Consider the following 25,986-nt stretch of genomic DNA (forward strand, 5'->3'; position numbering starts at 1 on the left):
CTCATGGCCATGATTGTCTCTCTATATCCACTATCAGCTGCATGGATTGCATTTGACAGATGACTAATCATTGAGAAAAATGAAACCATAAAGAGATTACAAAATAAGATATGAATAAAACTTCCAGGCATCACATTTTAAGGGAGTAATGTAACTAAGCCAGACCTGCAATACTAAAAATTAAAAAAAAAAAAAAAAGTAAATAAAAACCCACTCAAACTTGTGGCTTTATCCTGTCTTCAAGTAGCATGGGAAAAGGATTAAAGCAGGAATACGATTCTCCTATCCTGATTAACATGGGTCCTGTGGAAGTTCAGAATCCAAAGAAATTGACTTTTAATTAGCAAACTACTACATGCAGCATGTCTCCCTTTCATCTTTTAATTACACAGGATGCCCTTTCTCTTCTAATGCAATGAAAATGCCATAAAGGCACAGAAGAGGATTTCCACTAACATGGAGGTGCCATGTGAAATAGAGAATTTGTAATTTCACATTCTATTTTACAAAACCTTTATTTTCAAAGTGCCCTACACCCTAAGAAGACTTAGCTGAGCACTGAAATCCAGAGCAATTTTGTTTATACTTCTGATCACTTGATTATTTATGTAGATATTTATGGAGTTAATATGTAGACGCTGACCACCAAAAGTAACCAGTGGTGTTTTCTACTCAGTATTTTGTCTTCACTGGTGTGCTGGCAATGGTGACTTGTGCAGTCTTTCTTCGTCTCAACTCTGTCCTGAAGCTGGCAGTGCTTCTCATCATGATTGCAATCTACTCTCTGCTGACTGAGACCATTTATGCTTCTCTTTTTCTGCAATACGACAACTTTAACCACAACGGAGAGTAAGTGTTCACAACCCCTTTTAGGAACTGCTTTTTAATGAGGTAATGGGTCAAGTCTTGCCAGAGTATACAATGCATCGTATAGCACCATAGTTAAGTATGGAATGATATTTACTAGAGGAAATGAGTAATCCAAAATATTTATAACGTGATTCTTTCCTAGGCCTTTTTGTTAAAATGTTCATTTAATGAGGACATTTAAATATTGAATAGGGTTTGCCTTTTATGTCTCCCATAGTCTGTCCATGTTGCTAAACATATGCACTACAGAGATACTGATGGAAACTATCACCTCAATTTAAGAAAACAGGAGTGAACAATTGATTTTTTAGAGGCAGTGTTTTAACTGAATAAAATCCAACCTATAACATGTAGGTGTGAAAGATATAAGGAATATGGGAATGATCCCATTTTGTAGGAGTGCATTTGAAGGACAGACTCCTCCTCCCAGGCTTTCTTCCCAGCAAAAGGAGTTGAAGAGAAGGACAGAAGAATAACCTGCGGAGTCAGAAGTGTACTGAGTGTTGCAATAACTGGTTCTAGAGCAGCAGTGATTTAGCTCATTCAGAAAAACACTTCATACTTGACCAATTTAGTACTGATTTTGCTTGTGCTTTTAAGTGTGTGCCAGGTGAAGATCCTCAGAATGACAGAAAAGCATGGATTTGCAGTAGAATTAGTTCTCACAACAGCCGCGTCTTTATACATAGTAAGGCTCTGCATGCATGTCTTTCCTTGCTAGCTCCCTACGGTAGCAAGGTACTAAAGATTTGAGATGCAATTCCTTTTTCTAATGCTAGTTGTCCTCCTACAGACTAATGATATGACATATAGCATATTCATAGCAGACCCCAGCGAATATGACAAATGACAGTAAGCAATACTTGGGCTAAGTAACTAGAAGTAGAAATTATGATCATTGTCTTTTATTTTTGTCACCAAGAAAGATTCTCCCTTGTGCGAAAATCTTAGAGTACCCAACAGCCCTGGACATAGGGAACTCAGCTGAGATGCTCCACACTCAGGGCAAGGATGTGAACTTCAGCTCTGACATTAGGGAGTATGAGGTTCAAGGCTGTGTGCCCAGAATTTTCCAACTTCTTCTCCTTGTTTTCTCCTGTATTAACTCTTTTCACAACTTCAAGCTTTAAGGATCTCTTAACCATTTCCTCATCTTTGCTCATCTCCCTTCAACAAAATGATTGCCAAGTATCCATGTTTGATTTGCCTCCAAATTCAGTTCTTTCTCTCTTTTGTTTTACTATAAGATTGGCCCTGTCAGTTCCCCAACCTCTTAATTTATGTCTTTTCTCCTTGGAAACATGCCTTTTTAAATCCCTCTGATATTACAGAGTTACTCACTTTCTTCATTTTTTTCATCTTTCCACATAACTATAATTTCTCCTCAAATTTAAAACCTCTTTTAACTGCTCTGGACTCCTTTCACCATATTTTGTCACACTTTCTTCATGCTGCACACACTGCATCTCAGCAATTTCATACAGCAGGTTTCACACGGCCAGTACCTTCTTGGCTCATCTTCTTCTCTTCCCTACTGTTTGCAAGAGTTTCCTTTAATTCCCCTGTCATAGGCAGACATTTCTTTTCTCTGTTGCTCTTTGTGGCTCAGTAAAACCAGTCCTAATGTTTGTTTGCCATTTTTTTAGAGTCCCCTTTGATGCACACCTCCTTCCTTAACTCACCTGTTATCTTCTCTGAACCTTTCTCACAATATAGAGATGTTTAACCTTCAACACCTACCTCAGGGTTCATCTCTAGGCCCCCCACTGAGCTTTTACTTTCACAGCCTGGAAGTTTCCCTTTCCTAGCTCCAGCCTCAACCTTTCTCCATCCAGATCCCACCCCCTGTATTCCACAGGGGCTGTGGTTTTCATGGCTGTTTACCAAGCTTCCAGGAAAAGAGACTGACTGACAATACACAGCTCGCATATCACATTTGAAAGAGAAAGACCGTCACTTTCCGTGTACCTACTGTAGACTATAATTTAGTTATTTAATACATTTGTCTCCAACAGTGAGTATTCAAATTACACTCCTGTTCTCTTGAACAAATTATTGCTAAGTTAAATTTTCAAATACAGGGGATTTTTTAAAGAACAGCAAAAAGTACCAGAGTGGATTATGAAGTGAAACTTCTGAACAATTACAACACTAACAAATCAATAACTGTATTTTACTTTGGATTTTTTTTCCAGCACAGACTTCCTGGGTACAAAGGAGGCTTCTTTACTACTGATGGCAATGTTCCTTTTAGCTGTATTTTATCATGGTCAACAGGTAATGCAAACATTTGCTTTAACCGTTCCCTATATCACTTGCAATTACAGGATGTGACAATAATTACTTTCAAAATATCAACTGCCTTTTTATCCACTTGAGCGTATGACCTTTAACAATTTAATAAACCATATGCTGAATCTGATTAAAGAAAACCCAGATCTGACATGGCCTAGCATTCTTAAAGCACATGTACGATATTATATTCAGCAATATGCAAGTTATATTTCATTTTCTAATAGAAATTGAAGGAATAAATAGGACTTCATTTATCTTCGGTACATGTGCAATTCCAGTGGTATCTGGCTGCTTCAGTGCACCTGAGTAGGCAAAAAATCAAAAGGAAGAAAGGGAATAACAAACAGTAACTAATAAAATTCCCATGAAATAGCTTAGTGTGTTCATAGAGGAAAAAACAAACAGATTTGAGGAAAAATTGCGGTTAAGCATCAACACTAACTTCTTTGGGTGAAGGACCACTTGCAAGAATTCTTTCACGTGGACCTAGATCATAACCAAGATTTAGGGGTCTCAGAGCTTTAGGATTGATATCCTCAAGGAGGAAATGAGAAACTGGGTATTTTAAGAATCCATACACAGAGCACAGGGAGAATGAAGTATAACAAATTAGGATTTAAAACAACAAATGCATTGAGTAAAAGCCATCTAAAGCAAGGTGTTTTCTCCACAGCGCTTCTGGTTGGCAGTGTCCAGGCTGCTGCATGTTAAACATGTTGACTTCAGGCAATTTCTGTTCACATAAAGGCAAACAAGACCACTGCATTAAAGGAAGCAGCAATCACAATTATCTTTAGACATTGTCCTACATATTCAAGTTGCTTAAAGGTTTTCCTTTCAAGAGTATTAGGCTGATTAATACCAGCATTTCTCAATCCTAATTTGAGTGAGGCAGTAAGGTAAGAATGTTGCTGTGGTGAATAAGACAGTATTATACACTTTATTATATTATGATAACTTTGTAAATTGTGCAGGTACCTACAGGCTCCATTCCTTCCATAGGAGAGCAAAAAGAAGGCAACTCCTAAATATTCTAGTAATTTTCTTCCTTTTTATCTTCTTTTTGAGGAAATGAGAAATAAGAGAGTAGGGGAAGCAGGGGATGAAATGTGCTTTGTGCCCAGATTTAAGTTTGATGGGAAACAATTGTACTCCATCATATCTTTATCAAGACATAAAGCCCGTTTAGGAAAAGTATGCAACAAATAAGAACTGAACATCCCAAATTTGTGATAAGCCTTACAATATTCCCAATGATTCTTAACATACACAAAGATACAAATCTGAAGGTTGGGAATCATCTAAAGTGACAGTAAATACTAAGAAAGAAAACACAAAAGGAGTTTAGGTAGCACAAGGATTAGGCAGAATCCAGGCAATGCTCTTTAGGATCACAATTCTGAGTGTAAATATCTGTTTTCTACAAAAGCCTGATCTGGAGTGTTTAAGAGTATCTTCCCAGCCCAGAGACCTGTTAGCTCAGCAGTCTTTTTCCATCATATTAATCTTTCTTGTTCTATAAAACAGGGTGGTAGCACTCAAACTACCCTTGGAGATGTGCTAACTCCTGCATGTTCTCCTAAATGATTCATAAGGCCACTGTCAGTTTAACAATATTCAATGGCAGTGCCAAGGAACATTTCCTTGTATTGTTTAATTTCTTATTATAGAGTTAACTTAAAGGTCTCTGTATAAATGCCAACTAAAAAGTATATAAAAATTTCATCTTGAGCATGTTAAAAAAAAAATCTCTTCAATAGTCTGAATTGATGGGGAGCACAGTAAGTCCAATAAAGCTATCCCCACCACAGTTTGCTTCTCACAAACTGCATAAGTATTTTGAAGTAGAACAGCTTAAAACTTACCTCATTCTAGGTGGATTTACCAAAAAGATTACTTTTCTAAGGTTATATTTATGGCCCTTTAATTTCTGAACAACTAACTACTGTTCTTTATCCATTGTGACTTAAAGTTAATCCCCACTTTTCTACCCACAACTTTAAGTTAGATTCAAGAAAAAGTTGTATGAGACTGTCTAATTAGACTTAGAGCTTACTTAAAATCTTACCTGTACTTGAGCCAACAAATCACGAGGGTCTCTTGTGCTACACTCGTAATTAAAAGTAGTTGTGTTACTGTTACATGACATCAGGCTAAATAGACTAATTCCCTATTATAGATTCAATTTCATCTAGAAGAACAACTTTTTAACATGAGTAATACATACTTTACAGCAGTGTTTTTGCAAACTAAACTTGAGAAAAAGCACATAAAAGAAGTGTTGTGGATAATTTTGAGACTAGACTTACTCTGTTGTAAAATGTGTTCATTTACTGCTTTATCTTTTTAATGAGTTAAGTAGAATACTTTGTATAAACATAAGCTATCCCTGGAAATCTTATCAAAATACAATACCATATACAGTCTTCTCTACCAGAAATACATCTCTAGTGAAAACACACAATATAAATAGCTTATTAACCCTGAGTGAAACCTTCTGTCATGCTTTAAAAGGGAAACTTTTAACAGTTGTGAAGAGGGAATAAAACTACCCACAGCAGACACAGTCCCTCCTCTCCCTCCACTCCGATGATTAGACCTAGAAAAAGGCCTTATAAAATGGAGGGCAAAATCCTCTCTGGTTTCTTTTAAATTGTAGATCTGAGTGTAGATCTTGCACACACCAGATGAGTGTTCTGGTGTAGGTGAGTGTTGCCTGAATGACCGGTTTGTTCCTCTGCCTCTGGGGCTCTTTGATACAAAAGAAGACTTGAACTTTGGCAGGGTAGGCCCAGACAGCTGTGTACCTGATAACCCCTGGATGTCAGAGCTGTAGCTGTTCTACAGAGCCTTGTGGGAAGGGAGGAAGGACTGACATCCCTTCACAGCAATTTATCTGCAACAAGCATGACTCTCCAAACCTCCTTCATCCTTGGGAAAAGGGGGAGGAATGAGGAAATGTGAAGAGGAGATTGTTCTAAATGAAAGAGAAAAAGAAAGGAACAGACATATCTAGTTCTGGTATTATGCTTCAGGTCTCTTATTATCCTATCCATATTCAGATTTTAGTGTAATGAAGGATATTTGCTTATTTTATCTGGAGTTAGACAGTTTGCAGTGGTTGAAAGTGTCCCTTTGGGATGTAAATCCTCTTTTCTCATTCTCTAAGGAAGGATATGCTGTCCCTCAAATGCTGATCCTTACCTTGTGCTTTCCTTGCATGTGGCAATTGTCTGCAGAGAGGTTGGGTTGTACAGTATTTAGAGGACATAGGTAGTGTTAAGCTTTCTGTGTAATACACCTTCTCTATTTTCTTCACTCACTATTGGAATTAGGGGTGTTTCACAGAGCTGCATATCAGGGCAAGAAAACCTGGACATTGCAGGAACAATGTTGCTCCACTGTGCCCAGGAACATTTCTTTACACAATCAAAAAATAAACCCAAAACTCAACCCTATAATTTTGTTAGGTTTAACAAGTATCAGAACTTAGCAAAGCATCTTCTTAAAACTTTCTATTTTTAAACCTCACATGTAGCACACCCTTTTATCTCTGAATTGACAGTGTCCTCTCAGCTGCCCACTGATGATGCAAGAAAAAAAATTTCATGTTACAATGCGATTATAAATAACCAGAATGATAGTATCTAAAATATAAAGATTAGCTGCTGCTATTCTGAGCTAGGTTTAGAGACGTGAAATTTTTCCTGTACAGCAGCATAAAAAATCAACTGTGAAAAACTGTACTACAGCTTTTTGCAAAGTTCTTATTGTAGTAGCATCAAAAATCTGAGGCATCAAAGAACTCAAAATCCAGCAGCAGCTCCTGCTCCAAGCCAATCTGTAAAATACCTTTAGAACTCCTTGCAAAATTATAGTCAATGTTGCCTTCTCAGCCAGCTGGTAGAGATAAAAGTCAGTTATGATCTAGTACGAGTTCTGTCTTCTAGCACAAAAGGAAGGGGGAAGGAAACTAAAAAATGTTGGAAAAAAAGGGTTTAAAATACTTTTTCTTGACAGTTTTTTGGTGCAGTTAATTTAGGGAATTAATAGTCACAAGCTGGAAGATCAAAATATTAGAACTAGAGAAGAGTTCTTTATAAAAGTGGCAATAGTATCCAGAGGGCAAGGAAATCACTGCTAAATTGCATACAAGCTTTGGAAATTTATATCAAGCCAGGGTTGCTTTTAGGAAGGAAAGCTCCCTGGAGTACAGTCAACCTGTAAGCCTCCTTGCAAGGTGGTTTACAGTTTCTTTCACACTGCTGGTGACAAAAAATGTGAACAAGATGAGTCACTAAGCAATGCCTGAACCCCGTCTTAGTCACGCCCACCCACTGCAGGCTTGCCCTTTATTTCAGCTTGGCACATGAATGATATCCCAACAATTCCTTAATCCTAACACCTTCTGGCAAACCATTTGATGTCTCTCCCAATTGTAAAATTCATCTATTTGCTGGTATAATACGCTTCTCTGTCGGGTGTTTGATTATTATCTCTGGTTAGAGCACCTCAAGCCTCACAAGTATATTTTCTCTTTCAGTTTACTGCACATGGATATATTTTCACCATTTTCGATAAGCCTGTAGCTTAATAAAGTCACCTCTTGTGCAAGCTACAGTATCGCCTGCCTTAAAATCTGCCTAAAACTCTCCTTCAGTGTAACACACCCAAAACTTCTGGCAGTGCTGGTCTTGTCCGTGTGCTGAGACACATATGCCTCTTAGGCAAGCAACATGCTGTTTCGACGTGTTCCCTGCTTCAGCTAGCAGACAGTTGCCATTTATGTATATATGAATATGCATTTTTATATATATATATATTAAAAAAATACACAATACATATATATATATGCACATACATAGGGTGTGCTGTGCAGGAGTCTTCCTTTTGTTCTGTACACATACAGCACTGAAAACCGTTTAACTCTGGTATGTAGCTGAGGGTATCAGACACTGCCATCATGCACGTATTAAATTGTGGTTGCAGATTCTGGATCCACAATACATCAGGGACAGAGTATTCAAAGGGGTATCAAATAGCACGTCTTTCACTATCTTCTAAAAGACTTAAATTGCAAATAAGTGCATGTCCCAACAGTAGAAGTACCTTGTTTTGGTGCCACAGATTTCAAAGTCTTTTGGGAGTGTGTTGGGCTGTTAAATACAGTTTTGCTGAAAGATGCTCATCATTGAGAAGTAAACTACCTGTCTCTGTAAAGTGTTTAGAATGACCTTTGTGCTATTTTCTCATGAAACCCATTTCATTTGAAAACATATGTGAAAACATATGTGGAACATATTTATTTCATATTACTACCAATATCTTCCAATACTTCATCTCCTGTCTGACTCCATTATCTAACTAATAAAGAGGTGTTTAAAAGGAAAATAATTTTATGACATTCTCTAGCCACTGACCATACCAGTAATATGACTAATATTGTTTTGCCCAAGGTTCTTCCGAGACATTCACTATACACAAGGCAAAGAAATAATCTCTTTTTCTGGCAATAAGATCAAATTCTTTTGGAGTCAAAGGTCTTCAGCAGCACTGAAGGCAGTTACATGGCAGAAGCAACCTGCCAGGATGACAATACAATCTCTACTCTTATCTTGTCAGGTTTTATTTTTGCCTTTTTTTTCTTTCTGGAACTACAGCTTGAATACACAGCGAGGCTGGATTTTCTGTGGCGTGTTCAAGCAAAAGAAGAAATCAATGAAATGAAGGAGTTAAGGGAGCACAATGAAAATATGCTACGGAATATCTTACCCAGTCATGTTGCCCGTCACTTCCTGGAGAAGGATCGGGATAACGAGGTATGTATGAGTTTTATTTCTGATACTTTTGTCTAATTAGCAAAAGAAAAGCAGATCTGTTAGGAAATTGTTAGAACTTAGTTCTCGATAGGATTTCTTACACAAGTACTGCAAATATTTGGCATCTGATCCACATTAAAAAAACATGCAGGTTTTAAAGTAAAGTGTTCTGTATTTCTGGTACCACATCTGGAGTGGTGTTTCCAGATTCAGGCTCACCAGTAGGAGACACATGGACCTATTAGAGCAAGCCTAGGGAAGGACCACCAAGATGATTAGGAGACTGAGGCACATGACATATGAGGAGAGGCTGAGAGAGCTGGGTTCATTCAACCTTAAGAGGAAAAGGCTGAAAGAGGATCTCGTCGATGTCTTCAGCTACCTAATGGGTGTTTACAGAAAAGACAGCCAAACTCTTCTCCAAGGTGCAAGTGGAAGGACAAGAGGCAATGACATAACTTGCAGGAAGAAAAAATCTCAGATACAAGGGAAAAAAAATCCCTAGGAAAGTGGTCTTTGCATCAAGGCTTAGAGAGGTTGTGAAATCTCCAGTCTTGGAGATATTCAGTCCTCAAGTGAACAAGGCCATGACAGACTTGACTTAATTGGCCCTGCTTTGAGTGGGAGCTGTATTAGATGACCCTCAGAGGTCCCTTCCAATCTATGAGTCTATGACTCATAAGTCTTATTCCTTATCTGAAATAAGACAAATGAGTATTATAATATTATCTGTGAATAAAGCCTATCGTATGATGAAACTAGAATTTTCTCATGCAATGTTGGAATTATCTTTCATAACGAAGAGGTTACAAATGTTATAAGATTTAGGTTGCCAGCACTGACATATCTATTCATTGTGCAGCAAAAAGGAATCAAGGCTACCCTTTTGATTGTACATTTTGGAAACAGATGTAGCCAGATAAATTAGACTGCACAACGAGGAATTGTTGTGTTCTGAAAATGAGATTTCAAATATCACCTAGGGAAGGTGACATAACAAGAAACTACAAGAAAAGGCACTTTAGAAATCTGCCTCTTGAAGAATTTTACACTCTGTGGGTATTAAACTGATATAAAAACATTGCTCTGCACATAAGAAAATGTGCGTGTGAAAGCAACCAGGTTAAAATTCTTCGTTGCAAATGGAGCAGATCTCAATATCAACCATAAGTACGTCCTGGCATATCTGCATTATGGGTTTTCAGGGAATATATGTCCTCTCTTACACATTTATTCACATGCATTCGCATGCATAAAAATCTTCAGAAGCAAACAGATGCCCCATGGATCACTGCTGATGCTTCAATAATTTGCCACTGAATTTAATTCCACCACCCCTGCTTTTTGTAAGGCAATTTTCAGAGTGACTATACTTGGGATGATTTATGCATGAGCTGGCTGACCATAACATCTACCAGACTTCACTACAATCCATCCTGCAGTTCATGTCTCACCATTAAGTTAATTTGTCTGCTCTGAAAAAATGAATTCCCAAATGTGTACTGTAAATGTTTTCTCATGGATGTATTATTTTGGTCTTGATGCTTCCTGCCAAAAATAGAAAAACGGAGCAGTTGAAGGCTCAGTCAGTTGTTTTCTGTCTTCATGATCTGAGGAAAGAGTATGCCTGAGTGTATATATGCTTCTCCTAATACACATTGCCTAGTCTTCCATAAGCATCCATAAACTAATGTGTGTATTACTTTTCTTCTATACCTGTGAAAGGGAATAAGTGCCCTTAGAGTCTGGCTTCCATGACCCTGTAGATGTTCTTCAGTGAAAGAAAGTGTAAGGGCAGGAAGAGAATCAATTATGTTTTTTCTCAATCAAAACTTTGCAGTGTCTTTGGAAACTAGCAGAATTTTCCCACTTTTACTGTAGGATGCCTTGTTGATAAGTGGCAGCATTAGCAGCATAACAAAATGCAGGGCAGGGATTCAGGATGCTTTTCTAGGGAGAAGGAGGATGAAGGAAGAAGAGGAGCCTGAGGTATTCACATCAGGTGTATGGCATCCAGCAGTAAGTCCTTTTATCATGAGACCAAAGCACTAAAATTTCCTGAAGCACACTAACAAGAACATTGAGAAGCAACTACTCCAGGTCAGAATGTCGTAAGAGAAGTCCCAGAACAGAAATGAAAGTATCCTCCTGTGGGTAAAACTACAGCAGTTGAAGCTAGAAACAAATTAAACAAAAGAGAATGCATATGGTTGTGGTATATTAGCGACTAGAAAAGCATACATTTTGCTCCTAAAAGTTTGTTTGGGTTCAGAGAAGAACAGATCACGTTTTCACATATAATGACAAGAACCCATCCATAAATAAATCTGTCATTCAGTACCAGAGTGAATTATATCAGTAACAGAAGTGGAAGCTTATCCCAGGGCATACTTTACCTAAGAGCTTCCCGTGTTCGATCTCTTATAAGCTGCTTTCTGTCCCCAGTAACTCCATTGTCACCCTCACTTCTGTTTCTCCCTCCTTTCAAACCCTAATAGCAGGAACCTCTCCCAGACCCAGGCAACCAAATAGTTCCATAGTCATCTTAGGAGAACCACAGTTTACCAGAGTACAGGCTCTCTGAAAACCTGTGAATAAACAAACTTGTAGAGAGCTGCAGTAGTGCGAAGTATAAATTATCCACCAGAAAATGCAGTAACTGAGACGACTTTTTATGAAGAGGTCATATTAGACATTTGAAATAGTCCCATCTGATCTCTGTTAATCAGCAAATTTAGAAATACCTTGTCAACTGCAAACATTTATGAGACAGATTTAAACAATAATAAATAATAAACATTAGCTTCCTTTGACTTTCCTGACAGTGTTTGATTCTCTGGTATTCACACTTGCAAAAGAATCCTTCATTTCTTCAAGTGATTTCCCATATAAATCAAAATGAAAAATTCTATTTCATTTTTGCTGGTGTAACCCTCTGGCCTCAGAAGCAAAAAGAGCAGGCTTTCAAAGAAAGGGCAAATCCTGCATATAATCCATGATAAAAAAGTGAGAGCTGTCAGTCTCTTCCTATTGCACTTGGCTAACACTTACTACACTAATGCTAACCTCAGATATTAAAGTATTATGCACAGAAAAAATAAGAAACCTACTTTAATTGCAGCTAATTATATTCTCCTCCTTATACTACCAATTGAACTCATTTTTATTTCATTGTTCGTTTAGGAATTATACTCTCAGTCCTATGATGCTGTTGGTGTGATGTTTGCTTCTATTCCTGGATTTGCTGACTTCTATTCCCAGACTGAGATGAATAACCAAGGAGTAGAATGTCTGCGCTTGCTGAACGAAATCATTGCAGACTTTGATGAGGTAATACCAGCTACTATAGAAAATCTGATAGTGCTTAAACGATGAGTTCCCAAATATGTCATCCTAAATTATAAAATTTAGTAACTATTCTGCTCCCAATAATTGTCTGATTTTTTTACTCCAATTGCAATTGTCTATTTTGCTTTTTTGCACTTAGTCTTGCCAAACTTTGATCTGAATGACCTAGTGAGATAGAGACTGAAATCAATAGCTACTTGAGCATAAACATGCATAAATAAAAACATAATCTGCTCCAGTGTATCTAGAAGTAGAATGTGCCTTATTTCTGTAGAAGAAAGAAGGATGAAGCTATTTGCAACAGTTCTAGAAAGTGCCAGTCTAAATCCAAACAGATAAAGGTGTTGTTTTGAAGACATTGGTTGAATGGATTCAATGAATGTTAAAGGTAAAACAGTGTCAAGTTAAATGTGAAGCACACAGCTCAGAAGCAAATGTTGGGTAGTCAATGACTGAGGAGACTTCTCTGGTCAGGTATGTTATACAGAGGTAAATGAAGTAAAGCTGTTTGCTTTACTGAGGAATTCAGAGGTGAAGGGAAATTAAAAAAAAAAAAATGGAAAGGACATAGAAAGGAAAAAGAAATTATTTAGGTATCCTGTCCAGTTAATCTCAGGAAGGGAGCTGAGAAGGGGATAAGTTAAATAGGAAAAGAAAAGTCAGATCCCCAATGTAGCTATTGCCAGGTGGAAGCACGGAAAACCTGGAAAGTGAAAAGAAGTCAGGAGCAAGTTGCATGCTTGGTATTGCATACTCTGCCAACTAGTTAGTAAGGAAGCCTAGACAGGTGGTATCATGTCCTGCAATGAGCCCAAGAGGAATTAAGAAAGGGGACAAAAGACAGACCAACAAAGAGCCTTGAAAAAAACTTAAAGCTCAGAAGGGTGCAAAGGTAAGGCCAAAATTACCTAACATGGGGAATTTTAACCTATAGACTGCCAGGAGTTTTCAGGAGTGTGCACCTCTCCTGAGCTCCCCGAGTGGTAGAAGAAGAATCTGAGCCATCTCTAGTTAACAGTGAGACTGGATCTACGTGCAGTATTGGAATGGTCCAGATAGAAAAAGGGAGGGGAAAGGGGGAGCTGGTGGTGCTATCAAAGGTCTGTGACTGTTTTTGTTCGAAGTTATTAAAAGAGAAAGTAGGAAGTAGTCATCATTTTCAGAATGGTGCTGAGCAAGGCAAGATTAGTACTAAACTGGACAGCAAGGGAGTGGGCATATGGATAGCAAGAAATAATTGAGAAACAGTAAAAAATCCTACCGAAGAAACCCATGTTCTGTTTAAACTCTTTTTATCCCAAGAAAGTTTTTTAATTCATTTCTGCATTGTGTTAGAGTATCAATTGGAGAAGGGAAGAGTGTTTTGTCAGCTTAAAATTAAGATGCAGTTCAATAAAAGACAATTCGTTCCCTCAAAAGGAGCTGGAGCTGGATCTCACATCCCACATGAGTTATGTAACCATGGAGCAATTGTCTAAAACAAAGAAGGGAAAATCTCCACTTAGGTTGTGTTTTGAAAAAAGATAACATCTTTTACCGCTTTGGTTCTCAACCCAAAAAGCACTGTCAGAGTGCAAAAGATTGAGTTTTTGACAGAAGACAAGAAGGTATACTTAGTCTTTGTATCTGGACCAGGATTCTGCCCATAGATTCAGCAGAGATAAAACTTCTTTCCAGAAAATTAAAGCATTGGTAGAGCTCAGACCTCTCCAGGGTTTAGAATACAGTTGAATGAATATTTGAAAATCAATGTCTTTTATTTTTTTCATTTATTTAGTTCTACCTCAGTCCTACTTTAAACACCTATCTCTCTTTGAGGATCTAGCCTAGAGGTTTGGTTTTGTTTTGTTTTGTTTTGTTTTTTTCTTTGAAGAGCAAGTATCTCCAAGGGCTTCAGAGGAAGTTACTGGATGAAAAGATGAAAGTGGAAGGCATATGACTGACAAAAAGAGACTAGGGAAAAAAAAATTATTCTTTTTTTTTTTATTATTCCTTCCTGAGCAGCAAGTACCTAAGGCCTCTCACAAGCTTTGAAGAACTTACTTTCAATTTGATCCTCTGGTGGAAGTTATGTTATCTTCATTTCATAAGTGGAAAACAAAGGCACAAAGGGGTAATTGTCTTTCCTGCATTTTTTTGAAAACAAAGATACCTGTTCCAATGCCACAGGCTAGAACCTAAATATGAACCCAGATCACGGTCTTAACTGCACCTTCATCCTTCTTCATCCTGGGTATCTGCATGGGGGACTTTAATAGAGTGCTGGCTCATAAAAACTGGACCAAGGTGATGATTACCAAACTCTGAGAGACAATGAAATTGGGATTTTATCCATATCATCGGTCAGATACTAAAATTACTAGTGGGAAAAAGAAGAATTCACAGGGGATGCATCCCTGTGCATTTTAGTAGAAAACAAAACTACTCTGCTATGAGAAGAGCTCTGTCACCTGCTAAGTTCCCGCATCCCTACAGGTATAAATACCTGCTTCTTATCTCTGTGATCTTGCACAGCTGTCAGCATGCTTCTTGGTTAATAGTTTTGTTTTTCTTTCCAGATCTGATTAAAATTGTTATGGCTCAAACTTAATGCAAAGCCTATTGCTATGAATTAATTTAAGATATTTTGTCATTCATGTTCATATAGTCTTCACAACAAAATTCCATCGGTGCTGTGGCAATTACTGAAGACAAGGTTTTCATCAAAAACCCTAGCATAATATTACATTCAGGCCCCTAATGCCTACACTGTAATTAATAAAGGACCTAATTAGGGACTGTATTATGTCCCAGACATGTTTAGTTGAATAATAGGTATGTTCTTGGTATAGGTGGTAAATGAAATTATGTGATCCCCTGCTGACAGCTAACCTACTTCCAGCATGGTCATGCCATTATTTTATTCTGTCTAAGCAATCTGAAAGGTGATATGCCAGACAGAATAACTGAAGTAAGTAGTCCTATCCTTAGAAAATGAACCAGAAGTCATTTCAGGTACAACATTTCATGGTCAGTAATGTTTCCCTCTAACTATAGACTGACACTACATGATGTCACTATTCCTTGTTTCTTACCAAGATTGCCTGCTGTCTCAATACAGCCCTGGAACCAAAACACAAACATGTAGCTTGAGAGCAGAGCAGATCTGTTAGCCATGGGAAAACTTTGCTCCCCAGCATCACGTGAAAACCTCTGCAGAGACATCCAAATGTAGAAGTCTTAGCACAGGAGTGCAAGACATTGGTACCTGGTGCCGTCTGAGATATCCTAGGTCATTTGAGACACTCACATGGGATTGTCAGGTTCCATACTGCACCGTCAGAAAAATCATGCTGGTCTGGAGCAAGCCATTGGAGATTTTTCAGGGAAGCATGCTCTGGATGACACTAGACACCTATGTTTAGACAACCGAATTGAGTTCCTAATCTCAAATCAGACGCTACACTGTGAGTCCCTTCCTTTCCTTACATAGATAATAGTAGTAAGTACGGTCTGTCCATAGGGCCAGGAAAAGGTTCCTGAAAGAAAGCAGTGATAAAAGTACAAATTGGCCTGGTTTGGAAAATGTGATACATGCACAAGAAGGAGATCTGGGTTATTTCTTTCTTCTTTTTAGAGGAGTATCCTTGTTACTTCAAAACAGAAGGCTTACAACCCAGATCTGTTGTTTTCCAGGTAATGGGTCTATGATAGAGAGACAAAGCCAGTAAAACAAAAAATAGTGAACAGTGGAACAGAACCCACCACCAACAACTGCATGGGCTAGGAGCCCACAGAGGAATCAGGTTGTGACGAGGTCTTTCTTAGGGAGCCGGGGAAATCTGGTCCAAAAGTCGGTCTTGGGAGTAGGTGATTGACTCTTCTCAAAGCACAGGCTTTACTCAGGGTGTTGTGGGTTTTTTTCCTGATGGCTCACATATCTGTTGATTTCCAAATTATCCAGACTTCCTATCAACTGAGACAGAATGGGAGGTGTTGGTTTCTGGACTGACAAATGGAGATTTTTTTTCTAATATGACATACAACATCATTATAGAATATAGTTATATATAATATCCTATTTTGTACTCAAGCACAGAGGTGCTGACAGGAACAGTTCATACATCAAAAACCAAACATGATCATTGCAAATCTACTTTTATAATTATCCAATTTTTATGTGACTGTAGTCTTAAGACACATAAAGGGCTAAACTCCCATTCTTAGAGATGTTGCACCAAAAAAGTAACACTGGAATATTTCTCCTGAAGATTAGAAACCTTGAAGGAATTTTTTTTACGTCACAATCTTTCTAGCCTTTTTAATCTATCATTTATGTCTCTTAGTGATGTTACAGTTGGGATTTGTGCTTTAATAAGAGCTTTCTAACTCATGAGGTCTTTTTTTTCCTCCTATTTTCTTTATCCTCTGTGATTTACATGGTGTTTATGACAACAGTTTGTAATATATTATGTTGCTACAAATAGAGATTTCAGCAGAACATAGGATTCTGCTTTCAGACTTTGCTGATCACTTTGCAAATGTGTGCCATGTCCTGGAATATTCTTTTTTATACTACTTTGCACATGTTTCATTGCATGTGTACACCCAAGGGTTTGACCTCCATATAACCTTGGCTGTATATGAATTGCAGCATCAAGCCATTAGTTGCTTTTCAGATGTCAACCACATTCTAGGGTTTGAAAATGTTCCCTGGACTATCTTGGTAAATTAGCAAGCCTATTTAAAATGTCATAACAAATAACAGCTGATTTAGAACTGAGTTGGAATATCTTTCCCTAACATCAGAATCCATCATCCTGTCATGTTGTGAAGAAAGTAATTGGTAAATAAACCATTATCTGAAGAAGGAAAGAAACTATCTAACAGACAGGATAAAGCAGGGGAAAAAAAAAAAAAAAAAGAGAGATTTGGAAACAATAATGAATGAGAAGAAAAAAGATAACTTGAGATTATTTCTTCAAAATTGCCTCACAGATGATAGGTTCGTTCTTTCTTAAAAAGAGTCATTTTAGATATTTATCACACATTTTAAATTAGTGTGCTGTTTGCTATTGCTTCCAGCAACCATCTGGAAATGAAAATATAGGCTGTTTTTAACCAAGACCATTTTCTCTCCTTGCCCACACACCTGGTGCTCTCAGACTGCTCACAAAAGCAGAGCTACAAGAAACAATCTTTTTCTTGAAGAGAGCAGTTGGAAGGGCTGCCCTTGTAGGAGGCAGACATAGATAATGGGCTTTTCTGGCAGTCTGAAGAACAATGAGAAGCAGGTCAAGTTTTCGGACTTTCCTGACTTGGAAGGGAGCCATTAACCATATGGCTTTGTATTCCCTGCGCGCAATGCTGTGCAGCCTCCCATTAGGGACAGATGGTGCGCTATCTGTACACGAACAACAAAGCCTCCAAGACCCTGGCACTCCGGCTGACGTACACTGTGGTTAGTTCAATGGCAGGGGATATTTTATGTTATGCTTTTGGTATGTTTGTCCCTTTGAATGAAATAATCCCTTTAGTTTTTAATTGACAGGAAATTCAAACCCACAAGATGGAAAAAGAATGCACGACATTGTATAAAAATAAGGGAGAAGTGCTTCATTAAATTTTTTCCTGACCACAGCAAGATTACTTTTTTTCCATTTAAATCCCAACTAAGTTGAGTCTTTAGAACTGAGAGTTTGAAATTCCTTTTCTCTGTGAACTGTTTTTTTTCTTCCAGGACTGCCTAACCGTATTGATACCTCAATTTATTAGAGACCATATTGCTTATCATGAAGTTTCCCGAGGTGTTTTGGTATTAACATCAGCAATATACATTTTTAAAGCCTGTGATGACACATGCCCATATCCCACATAAAACTCTATTGTCATTGACAGAATTCACAAACTGAACTCTGCTTAGGTGTTTCAAGGAATGTAAGGCTCTGGCTTCTATTTCATGGAAAGTCCTAAGTTAAACTGTGAATACGGACTTAGAATAGGGACCAAACTGTCACTCCCACTCCACTCAGCGCTTTAGTCACTAGACAGAATTTATTCTTCCTCTTGCAGATTCTCAATCTGACAAGTTCTTTATGCCTACTTAACACCTATAGCTATCCCAAATAGATACAGGTTTTTACCACTTCCCGTTGGTTCCCTGTATTTTTTTGTAGAAGAGGAAAATACATAACAAAAGTGGAGACTGAATGACCCAATGAACATACCAATGTTAGGTCTGGCAGTAAGAAGAGGGTAGCATGGGATACAGGAGGACTTGGTCTCTCATAGAAGTTCTCTGGAGGCATCTATCTCCATCCATTAACTGTGTAAGATGTTAAAATGGTTATTTTGAGTGAACTCTGTTCCCTTTAACACTGATCTTATCACCTGAATTGTTCCTATAGCAGCACTTAATTTGCAAACTGAGTTCCTCCAAAAGAGATTTAAGAACACTTCTAAGTGATCATTTGTTCTTATATTCACACATATATACACAAAAGGTTTGTCTTCACTAGTTTTCAGTGATTATACCTCAGGAAACACAGGACATATCTGTATTTGTTAAGCTAGAATACGTGTGTCTTATACTATCCATTATGTGATTTACCAAACAGCTTTACAGAGCACAGCAGAATTTAGCTTGAAGGCACTCTGGGAGCAGATGATGTTGCCGAGTCCCAATTCAGAGTGCCCCAGAAGCCAGAGGGAATGATGCCCTGTGACTGAGTGGAAGATATCACGAGTGTAACAATTCCTTTCAGTATCTGCAGAAGCATTTTGCATTAAGAATTACAGAAGTAACAATGGGTTTTTTTACATATGTATTAGTTACTAGGTGAAGAGAGATTTCAAGATATTGAAAAAATTAAAACGATTGGCAGCACATACATGGCCGTGTCAGGATTATCACCTGAAAAACAGGTAAGAGAATAGTTTTCTTTAAGAAGCAAAGCTTTTGGTGTGTCTGACCATTCATATTAGAGAATATCAGTGTTATATTTATGATGTTCATAGAGTTGTGTTTGCTAAAAGAAAATAGACTTTTGGGGCTTCTGGCAGACAACAGTTGCACTTCTTGACGAATTGAAATGCCACCTTGTGCTCAGAACAAGAACCATATGGATTCTTTCCTCAAATTTAGGTTTATAAGAGAGAAAAAAAAAAAAATCTCCTTTCAATCACATTTATATGAATCTAGAGCAGGTCTATGTATATCTTTGACCATACTCTAAAGTTACCACTGTAACTCAGTCTGGAATCTGGCTAACAGCCTCCAATAATCTATGAAGAGGGAGGATCTATTAACTGACAGCATGCTTATGCAAGCGTAAGGTCGCATTTATAAATTTTTATGACGATGTAGCTGCATATCTACAGACAACATGATAAACTATACATCAAAAAGAAAGTAGTTCAACTGAAGCACATCATAAAGCCAGAAGCCTGCATGCTGCCCTCACTTGCAGAGGTGCAAACCAAGCTGAGAGAAAAATCAGCCACAGAGGACACATGTACAGCCACAGCCATAAACCTCAGATAAGTCAGATGAGAGAAATCCATTCATAATTACATCCAAGAATATGCCTGGGAACAAGATCTCCAAAGGAATAAGATGAGGCTCTAAAATACATCCAGCGAGAAGTTGACTGTTGCTGAAATCAGTCTTGCTTGGCAATTGGTGCCTCTCGCCGAGGAGGAGCACCACAAAAATGGGTATGCTGCCCCAGATCAATCACAGAGTGATAATCAGATCTATCCGCATCATTTGCAACTGCCAGAAAAGCAGAAGCCAGATTAGCGTGATCATTATAAACTAGAAAATTTCCATTGTTTGTTTAGAATATATTATAAAACCTGTGGAGTGTAAGTAGCTGAGCATCTCCCACCTACAGACTAACAAGTGATGCTGACAGCTAGAAATCCACAAAACTAGACATGCATGAGATTTTTATTTGTTCTAACTCAAAACGCTTCTGTGCAGAGATGAGCAAAGAAGGACTGAACAACAGGGAGGCAGCTGGTTATAGCTACACGGCTCCTAAACACTTCTTTTGACTCTTGTGGGTGAAAAAAATCAAAGGGAGAAAATCTTTACTACATTTCCAAGACTGATTAACTCATCCTTTTTCTTGAACTATAATAACCTAATGGAATTTTTATGTATGTTTTAAATATACTTATCTTCATACATACATATCTATCGACTTGTCAGCATCTAAGAGGTGAGGGTTGCTGAGGGAGGTTGGTATGCCGTGAACTGGATGAGGCTGAGGACAAGGACCGAGCACAGCGCGAAAAGAAGAGGGTGATGCCAGGGAGATGGTTGTGTTCAGTATTGAACATTGAGGATGATGAAAATTGCAAACAGCTGTACTGTATGACCCAGGGTGGGGCTTGCAATTCTTCCTTCCTATGGACTGGAAATTTGTTTGATGACAGAATTACCTAGCTTCAGAATAGATGAGATGACATCAGACCACTATTGGGCCAAAACCACAGCTGTTCGTCACTCCACTGCCCACTCAGAAAAATAATTAAGGAGTTCCTTGTCCTCCCTTGAGAGTCCCTGCTCCATCATCTGCTCTGTTGGTGTTCTGGGAAGACTAAAACCCACTCCGGATCCCCATACGTATATCAACTGCTCTGTAGGAACAGAAACGGAGGAGAAGGAGCAGGGAGTGACTTGACTGCTCTATAGGCAAAGGTGATTAATGAGCTAGAGAATAGCCTTTTCTCTCCCATTTAACTGGTCCCAGGTTGCCTAGCTTGCCCTGCTGTTCCTGTCACTATTCCACCCCTGAGAGCACTGGAATTGCTGCTTTTCCTGGATGACAGTATCAGCAAAGGAGAATTACATCTTTCACTTCTTTTGCTCTAGTTCTTGCTTATGTGGGTCATCCCTGATTCTCACTAGTTGTTATCCCTTGTACCTGAGATATCTCAAGCTTCTCTATACTTTCTTTCTCAGTCTTAGACAGATTTCACATGCCTTATTAACTCTCATGATTGCCTGTCAGATTATTGACAGGAAGTTACTTTCTTTGGTACTTCATGCTAAGCTTCTCTGTATCCAGGTATACAAATGTTGTCATATAAATGGGAAGCATTAGCATTAATAATACCCTACCTCTCTTCGATCTAGTATGTTGAGACTGTTCTTACAAATTCCAGATTCAGATAGTTGGCACTTGGTAGAGATGGGTGGGAGCTGGGCAAATGCAAAACTTTTCCTAACATATTGGTTTATAACTTACTCCTCAGCAATGTGAAGACAAATGGGGGCATTTGTGTGCTCTGGCCGACTTCTCCATAGCTCTGAATGAAAGCATACAGGAGATCAACAAGCATTCATTTAACAACTTTGAACTCCGTATTGGTAAGCATAGTTCAAACATGAGTATTAAATGGGGTTTTGTCTGCAAGGATCTGACTCTCTAAGTGCACCCCAGGAGCATTGCAAGGACATGTACAATTTAAGAGACTCCAAGTACCGCATCCTCTGTTTTCAAACTGACTTCATCCCAGGCAAAGTTAGAAATAAGAACTACTCCGCTTGTGGAATATGGGCCCTGATTTGGGGACTGCAGGAGTTCTACGTTTTAGTGAATGGTGAATGGGTAGCATAATTAAGCTACTGTCTTTAGTAAGTCTGGCCAAGACCCCATAGATATAACACAAAAACTGAACTGTGCAGCCCAGACCTAATCCCAAGGTTTATACTGGCTTGCAGTATTAAAAAAAAAACAACCTGCAGAGTCTCTAGTTGATCTCCCTGTTTTAGATTCTTCTTCAGTGAAGGGGTAATAGTAGCTTATCCTAAACTGTGTGTAGTACTTTGGTTTTGCACAAAAATTGAATTCCAGTTCTACCCTGATCAGTGGCAGAAGCTCTGAATTGCTGTGATGGGGAATGTATTATCCTGGATGGCTAGTAGGAAGGCACATGAAAAGATGGCCTGAATATATGGCACGTAGCAGGAGTAAATCTGACAGCTTCTCATGTCAACTGGATCACCAGTCAAAACCAAAAACCACTGGGAAGAAACATGTCCTTTACAGACAACCCCACCATAAAAACCTGAAGTATATTTGTCAGTCAGAGCATGGAGTGTCACAGCACCACTATTTGTGATCTGCACTTTCTAACAGTTTTGAATAGAAAACTCTCAGTTCACAAGATTTCTCAGAGAACATGCATCCACTCGTCATAAGTGTGGATAACTTGCAAAGATTTCATAGAGCATGAATGTAACAGTATTTAGAAATCATTTCTATTAGCAATTTAAAAAAAATATATTAAAAAAACCTAAAAAACTAAGATCCTTTTCCCAAAGATGTACCTTTCACCATCAATAAATGTATTCTTAAATCACTACCATAGAAAAAAATAAAAAAATATATTAAAAAAATCTAAAAAACTAAGATCCTTTTCCCAAACATGTACCTTTCACCATCAATAAACGTATTCTTAAATCACTACCATAGAAAAAAAAAATTGTCTCTTCTATATTATTGCTTGTCTTGAATTTATGCAACAATCTTACAAGATACAGTCTTTCAGTAATTTTGTAGAATAATATTTTCTCTTCATGGAATACAAGAATGTAATTTCTTGACTGTATAGCATTATCAAGGTTGCCTTCAACAAATATAGACCTAGAAAGATCCTTCCAGAATCAGTTTGCAGGAGTTTTGGCAACTGTGTGCAGAATAGAGATGATACGTAAGTACTGTGGTTCCACTGAGACACACATCCTGTAAAATGACTCTGTGGATATCACTTTTCATGTTTTCTAGCTTTTCTGGCATTTTTTTCTTACTTTCTTTGTATATACTCCTCTTCCTTAAGCTTACAAATAAGTGTATATCTGAATCGGGCTTCATCTTGTTCTTAAGTGCAAATATGATTTTCAGCTATTCTCATCTAACTGGCTCTCTCTCCTCAATTCTTTTTTTTTTTTTTTTTAATAGGGATTAGCCATGGCTCTGTCGTAGCTGGAGTTATCGGTGCTAAGAAACCCCAATATGATATCTGGGGCAAAACGGTTAATTTAGCAAGTCGAATGGACAGCACAGGTGTTAGTGACAGAATACAAGTGCCTGAAGAAACGTATCTGATCCTGAAGGACCGAGGATTTGCCTTCGACTACCGAGGAGAAATTTATGTCAAAGGTATCAGTGAACAGGAAGGAAAAATCAAAACATATTTTCTTCTAGGAAGAGTTCAACCAAATCCTTTAATCTTACAACCAAGAAAATTAACTGGACAGTATTCATTAGCAGCTGTTGTATTAGGACTTGTACAGTCTCTTAACAGGCAAAAACAGAAGCAAATCCTTAATGAGAACAATAACTCTGGAATCATAAAAGGACATTACAACCGGAGGACTTTGCTCACTCCCAGTGGATCTGAGGCAGCAGCCCAGGCAGAGGGGGCTGATAAAACTGAATTGCCATAAGCAGCATTTTGTTTGTGTTCTTTTTTTTTGTATTTCTTTTATATATAAAAATAAATATACAAATAAAAAGGGTTTAATTTTTTTTAGAAGAAGTGTGATTGTTTTCTGGTGTGATATTTCAATGAGATTCAAATTCCTACATTTTAACAAATGGTGCCAACATCTCTCCCCCCAGCTCTGATCAACCTCTGAATGTCCAGACATAGAAGCTGTAAGCTACCACTCTGCTGCACCAGCTACTTACAGAAAGGGACAAGAATAAACCTCTAACTGGAGGGATTTAGAACATAAATTGTGTAGGGAGTTAATGATGGGGAAAGGATGGAATACTGCCCACACTTTTTGGGGGAAAACAAAGGCATAAGGAGATTTGAGTCAGTTCTTCTCACCTTCAAGTAGAATTCTATGCATCTAACTACTTTCCTGGTCTCCGTTATAGCCAGGGAAAAGATAGTCAATATAACCAAAGGATTTTAAGGCATGCTATCTGCCCAGATGTGAGGATCTGGGATACAGAAGAGATGGATCTTGCCCTAGACCCACTGTTTCCGTTGAGTTCACTGGCTGTGGGCTCTTAAAATAGCTTACAGTGTCCTCCTCACAAGTGGGTGACTGCACTGTAGGGAGGTAAATTGCATGTTATTATCCATCTGACCTCTGGTACCCAAGCCAGGAGGTCAAGGCTATCCTGTAGGCACTATGTCATGTCTGTTAGTCCCATTTGGAGGGTTCAAATGCACTGTGGTATCTTGACTGGCACAGGACACCTGTGAACGGATGATAGAATTACGTTTTGAATGACATGTCTGGAGCCTACAGCTAAGTCTATTGTCCAGTCAAGGAACTAATAACATTCTCTTGAGTCACTTTCTAGAGCTTAGCTCTTAACCTTGTCATCAGTCTGAGTTCTCGCCAAAACAAGGGTTGTCTGAGGCTGTAAAATGAGTAGTTGCTGAAGTACAGCAGTGGATAAAGCACATCACTACACTCCTGCTCACTTTCATCAAGGGAAGGAGAGGCCAAGACTGAGGATACCCCAAATTATTTGTGTTCCTGCAAAGAGACAGTCCTGCTGGGATGCTACATTGGCACACCTAGGTGCTACAAGTCCTGCATCAAAGGCAGGATAACTTTTGGGACATGACTAATCACCTTCACCTTGGAAACAGTAAATATATAGCACAGGTTCCTATATGCATCAGTGCCATGATTCATACTGAGCTGTAAAGTGCACAAATATACCTCTCATCAAGTCTGTAAGCTCGAAGGAGCAGAGTTTGTCTCAGTAAATATTATCTTTAAAGTAAGCCACAGATGGAAGCAGCAGAACCTGCAATCACACAGCAATCCCCAGATGAGTCCCCACACAAGTAATACAGTGCAACACACAGATTCTTTGTAAATGCAGGCCTTGCTTCTTGCAGGCTGTTACCCAGTCCTTAACGAAAACTGGGTTTTCTTGGGAGCATCACCACTGCATCAGGCACATTTTTAAAAGATGGTGAATATGGCTAGGAAATCTTGATTGTTACATTTTATAAGACACAATTGTTTACTAAAAAGAGGGACCAAAACATGAAAGTGTTTAATGATAGTAAGATAAAAATAACGCTTTTCATCATAAAATAACCTGTTGAATGGTTTGTGGGGCAAAATTTAATCAACTGAATGCTGTCTTCAGAAATAGAAAATAATAAAAACAACCAAATAAATGACACAGAAAATTGTGTCACTAAACAATGGTCAGAGCACAGAGAGCAAAGAGAGTCTGAAATGTTACACCCAGTGGTGATGCTGCCAGTAACTGAGCTCTCATTCCAAATTGATTACTCCTTTGAATCCCCACAAATACGACTTTTTATGCCACACAAGGAAAGCTGAGACCCTCAGCTCACCCAGGCCAGTACTGATACTGTAGGGATGAAAGCAAGGAAGGGTTAACATATGAAGCAGTTATATTAATTTCACATTTACAGTCATATTTGAGGCACTAAAGAACGAAGTTTTGGCTGATTTATACAGCTCATTAACAGCTGTCCTCTCCTTCACGGCTTATTTCTGTGCTAGATAGGTTCAATTCTCCTGGTTCTCTAAACATTTAATTCTTGCTAATACCCCAGCTGAACTGGTTTTCTAATTCTCACCACTGCTGCCAACCTCTGTAGTGACAATTAGCGGTGAGTGGAAGGTGTTAACTAGATAACGGGATTGGAA

At 38.4% G+C, this 25,986-nt stretch overlaps 1 protein-coding gene across 1 annotated transcript in view; it reads left to right on the top strand.

Moving 5' to 3' along the window:
- Positions 1 to 23,858, top strand: part of ADCY8 (adenylate cyclase 8 (brain)) — a 97,187-nt gene extending 73,329 nt beyond the window's left edge. Inside the window, exons 12-18 of the mRNA XM_009700663.1 lie at positions 677 to 849; positions 3,066 to 3,147; positions 8,826 to 8,984; positions 12,168 to 12,314; positions 19,143 to 19,235; positions 21,576 to 21,690; positions 23,285 to 23,858. Coding sequence (XP_009698965.1) covers positions 677 to 849; positions 3,066 to 3,147; positions 8,826 to 8,984; positions 12,168 to 12,314; positions 19,143 to 19,235; positions 21,576 to 21,690; positions 23,285 to 23,772 — 1,257 coding nt within the window. The 3' untranslated portion in view covers positions 23,773 to 23,858. The remainder of the gene's footprint in view (positions 1 to 676; positions 850 to 3,065; positions 3,148 to 8,825; positions 8,985 to 12,167; positions 12,315 to 19,142; positions 19,236 to 21,575; positions 21,691 to 23,284) is intronic.
- Positions 23,859 to 25,986: the final 2,128 nt, after the last annotated feature.

Source organism: Cariama cristata, unplaced genomic scaffold (assembly GCF_000690535.1).
Source record: "Cariama cristata isolate BGI_N322 unplaced genomic scaffold, ASM69053v1 scaffold3075, whole genome shotgun sequence".
NCBI lineage: Eukaryota > Metazoa > Chordata > Aves > Cariamiformes > Cariamidae > Cariama > Cariama cristata.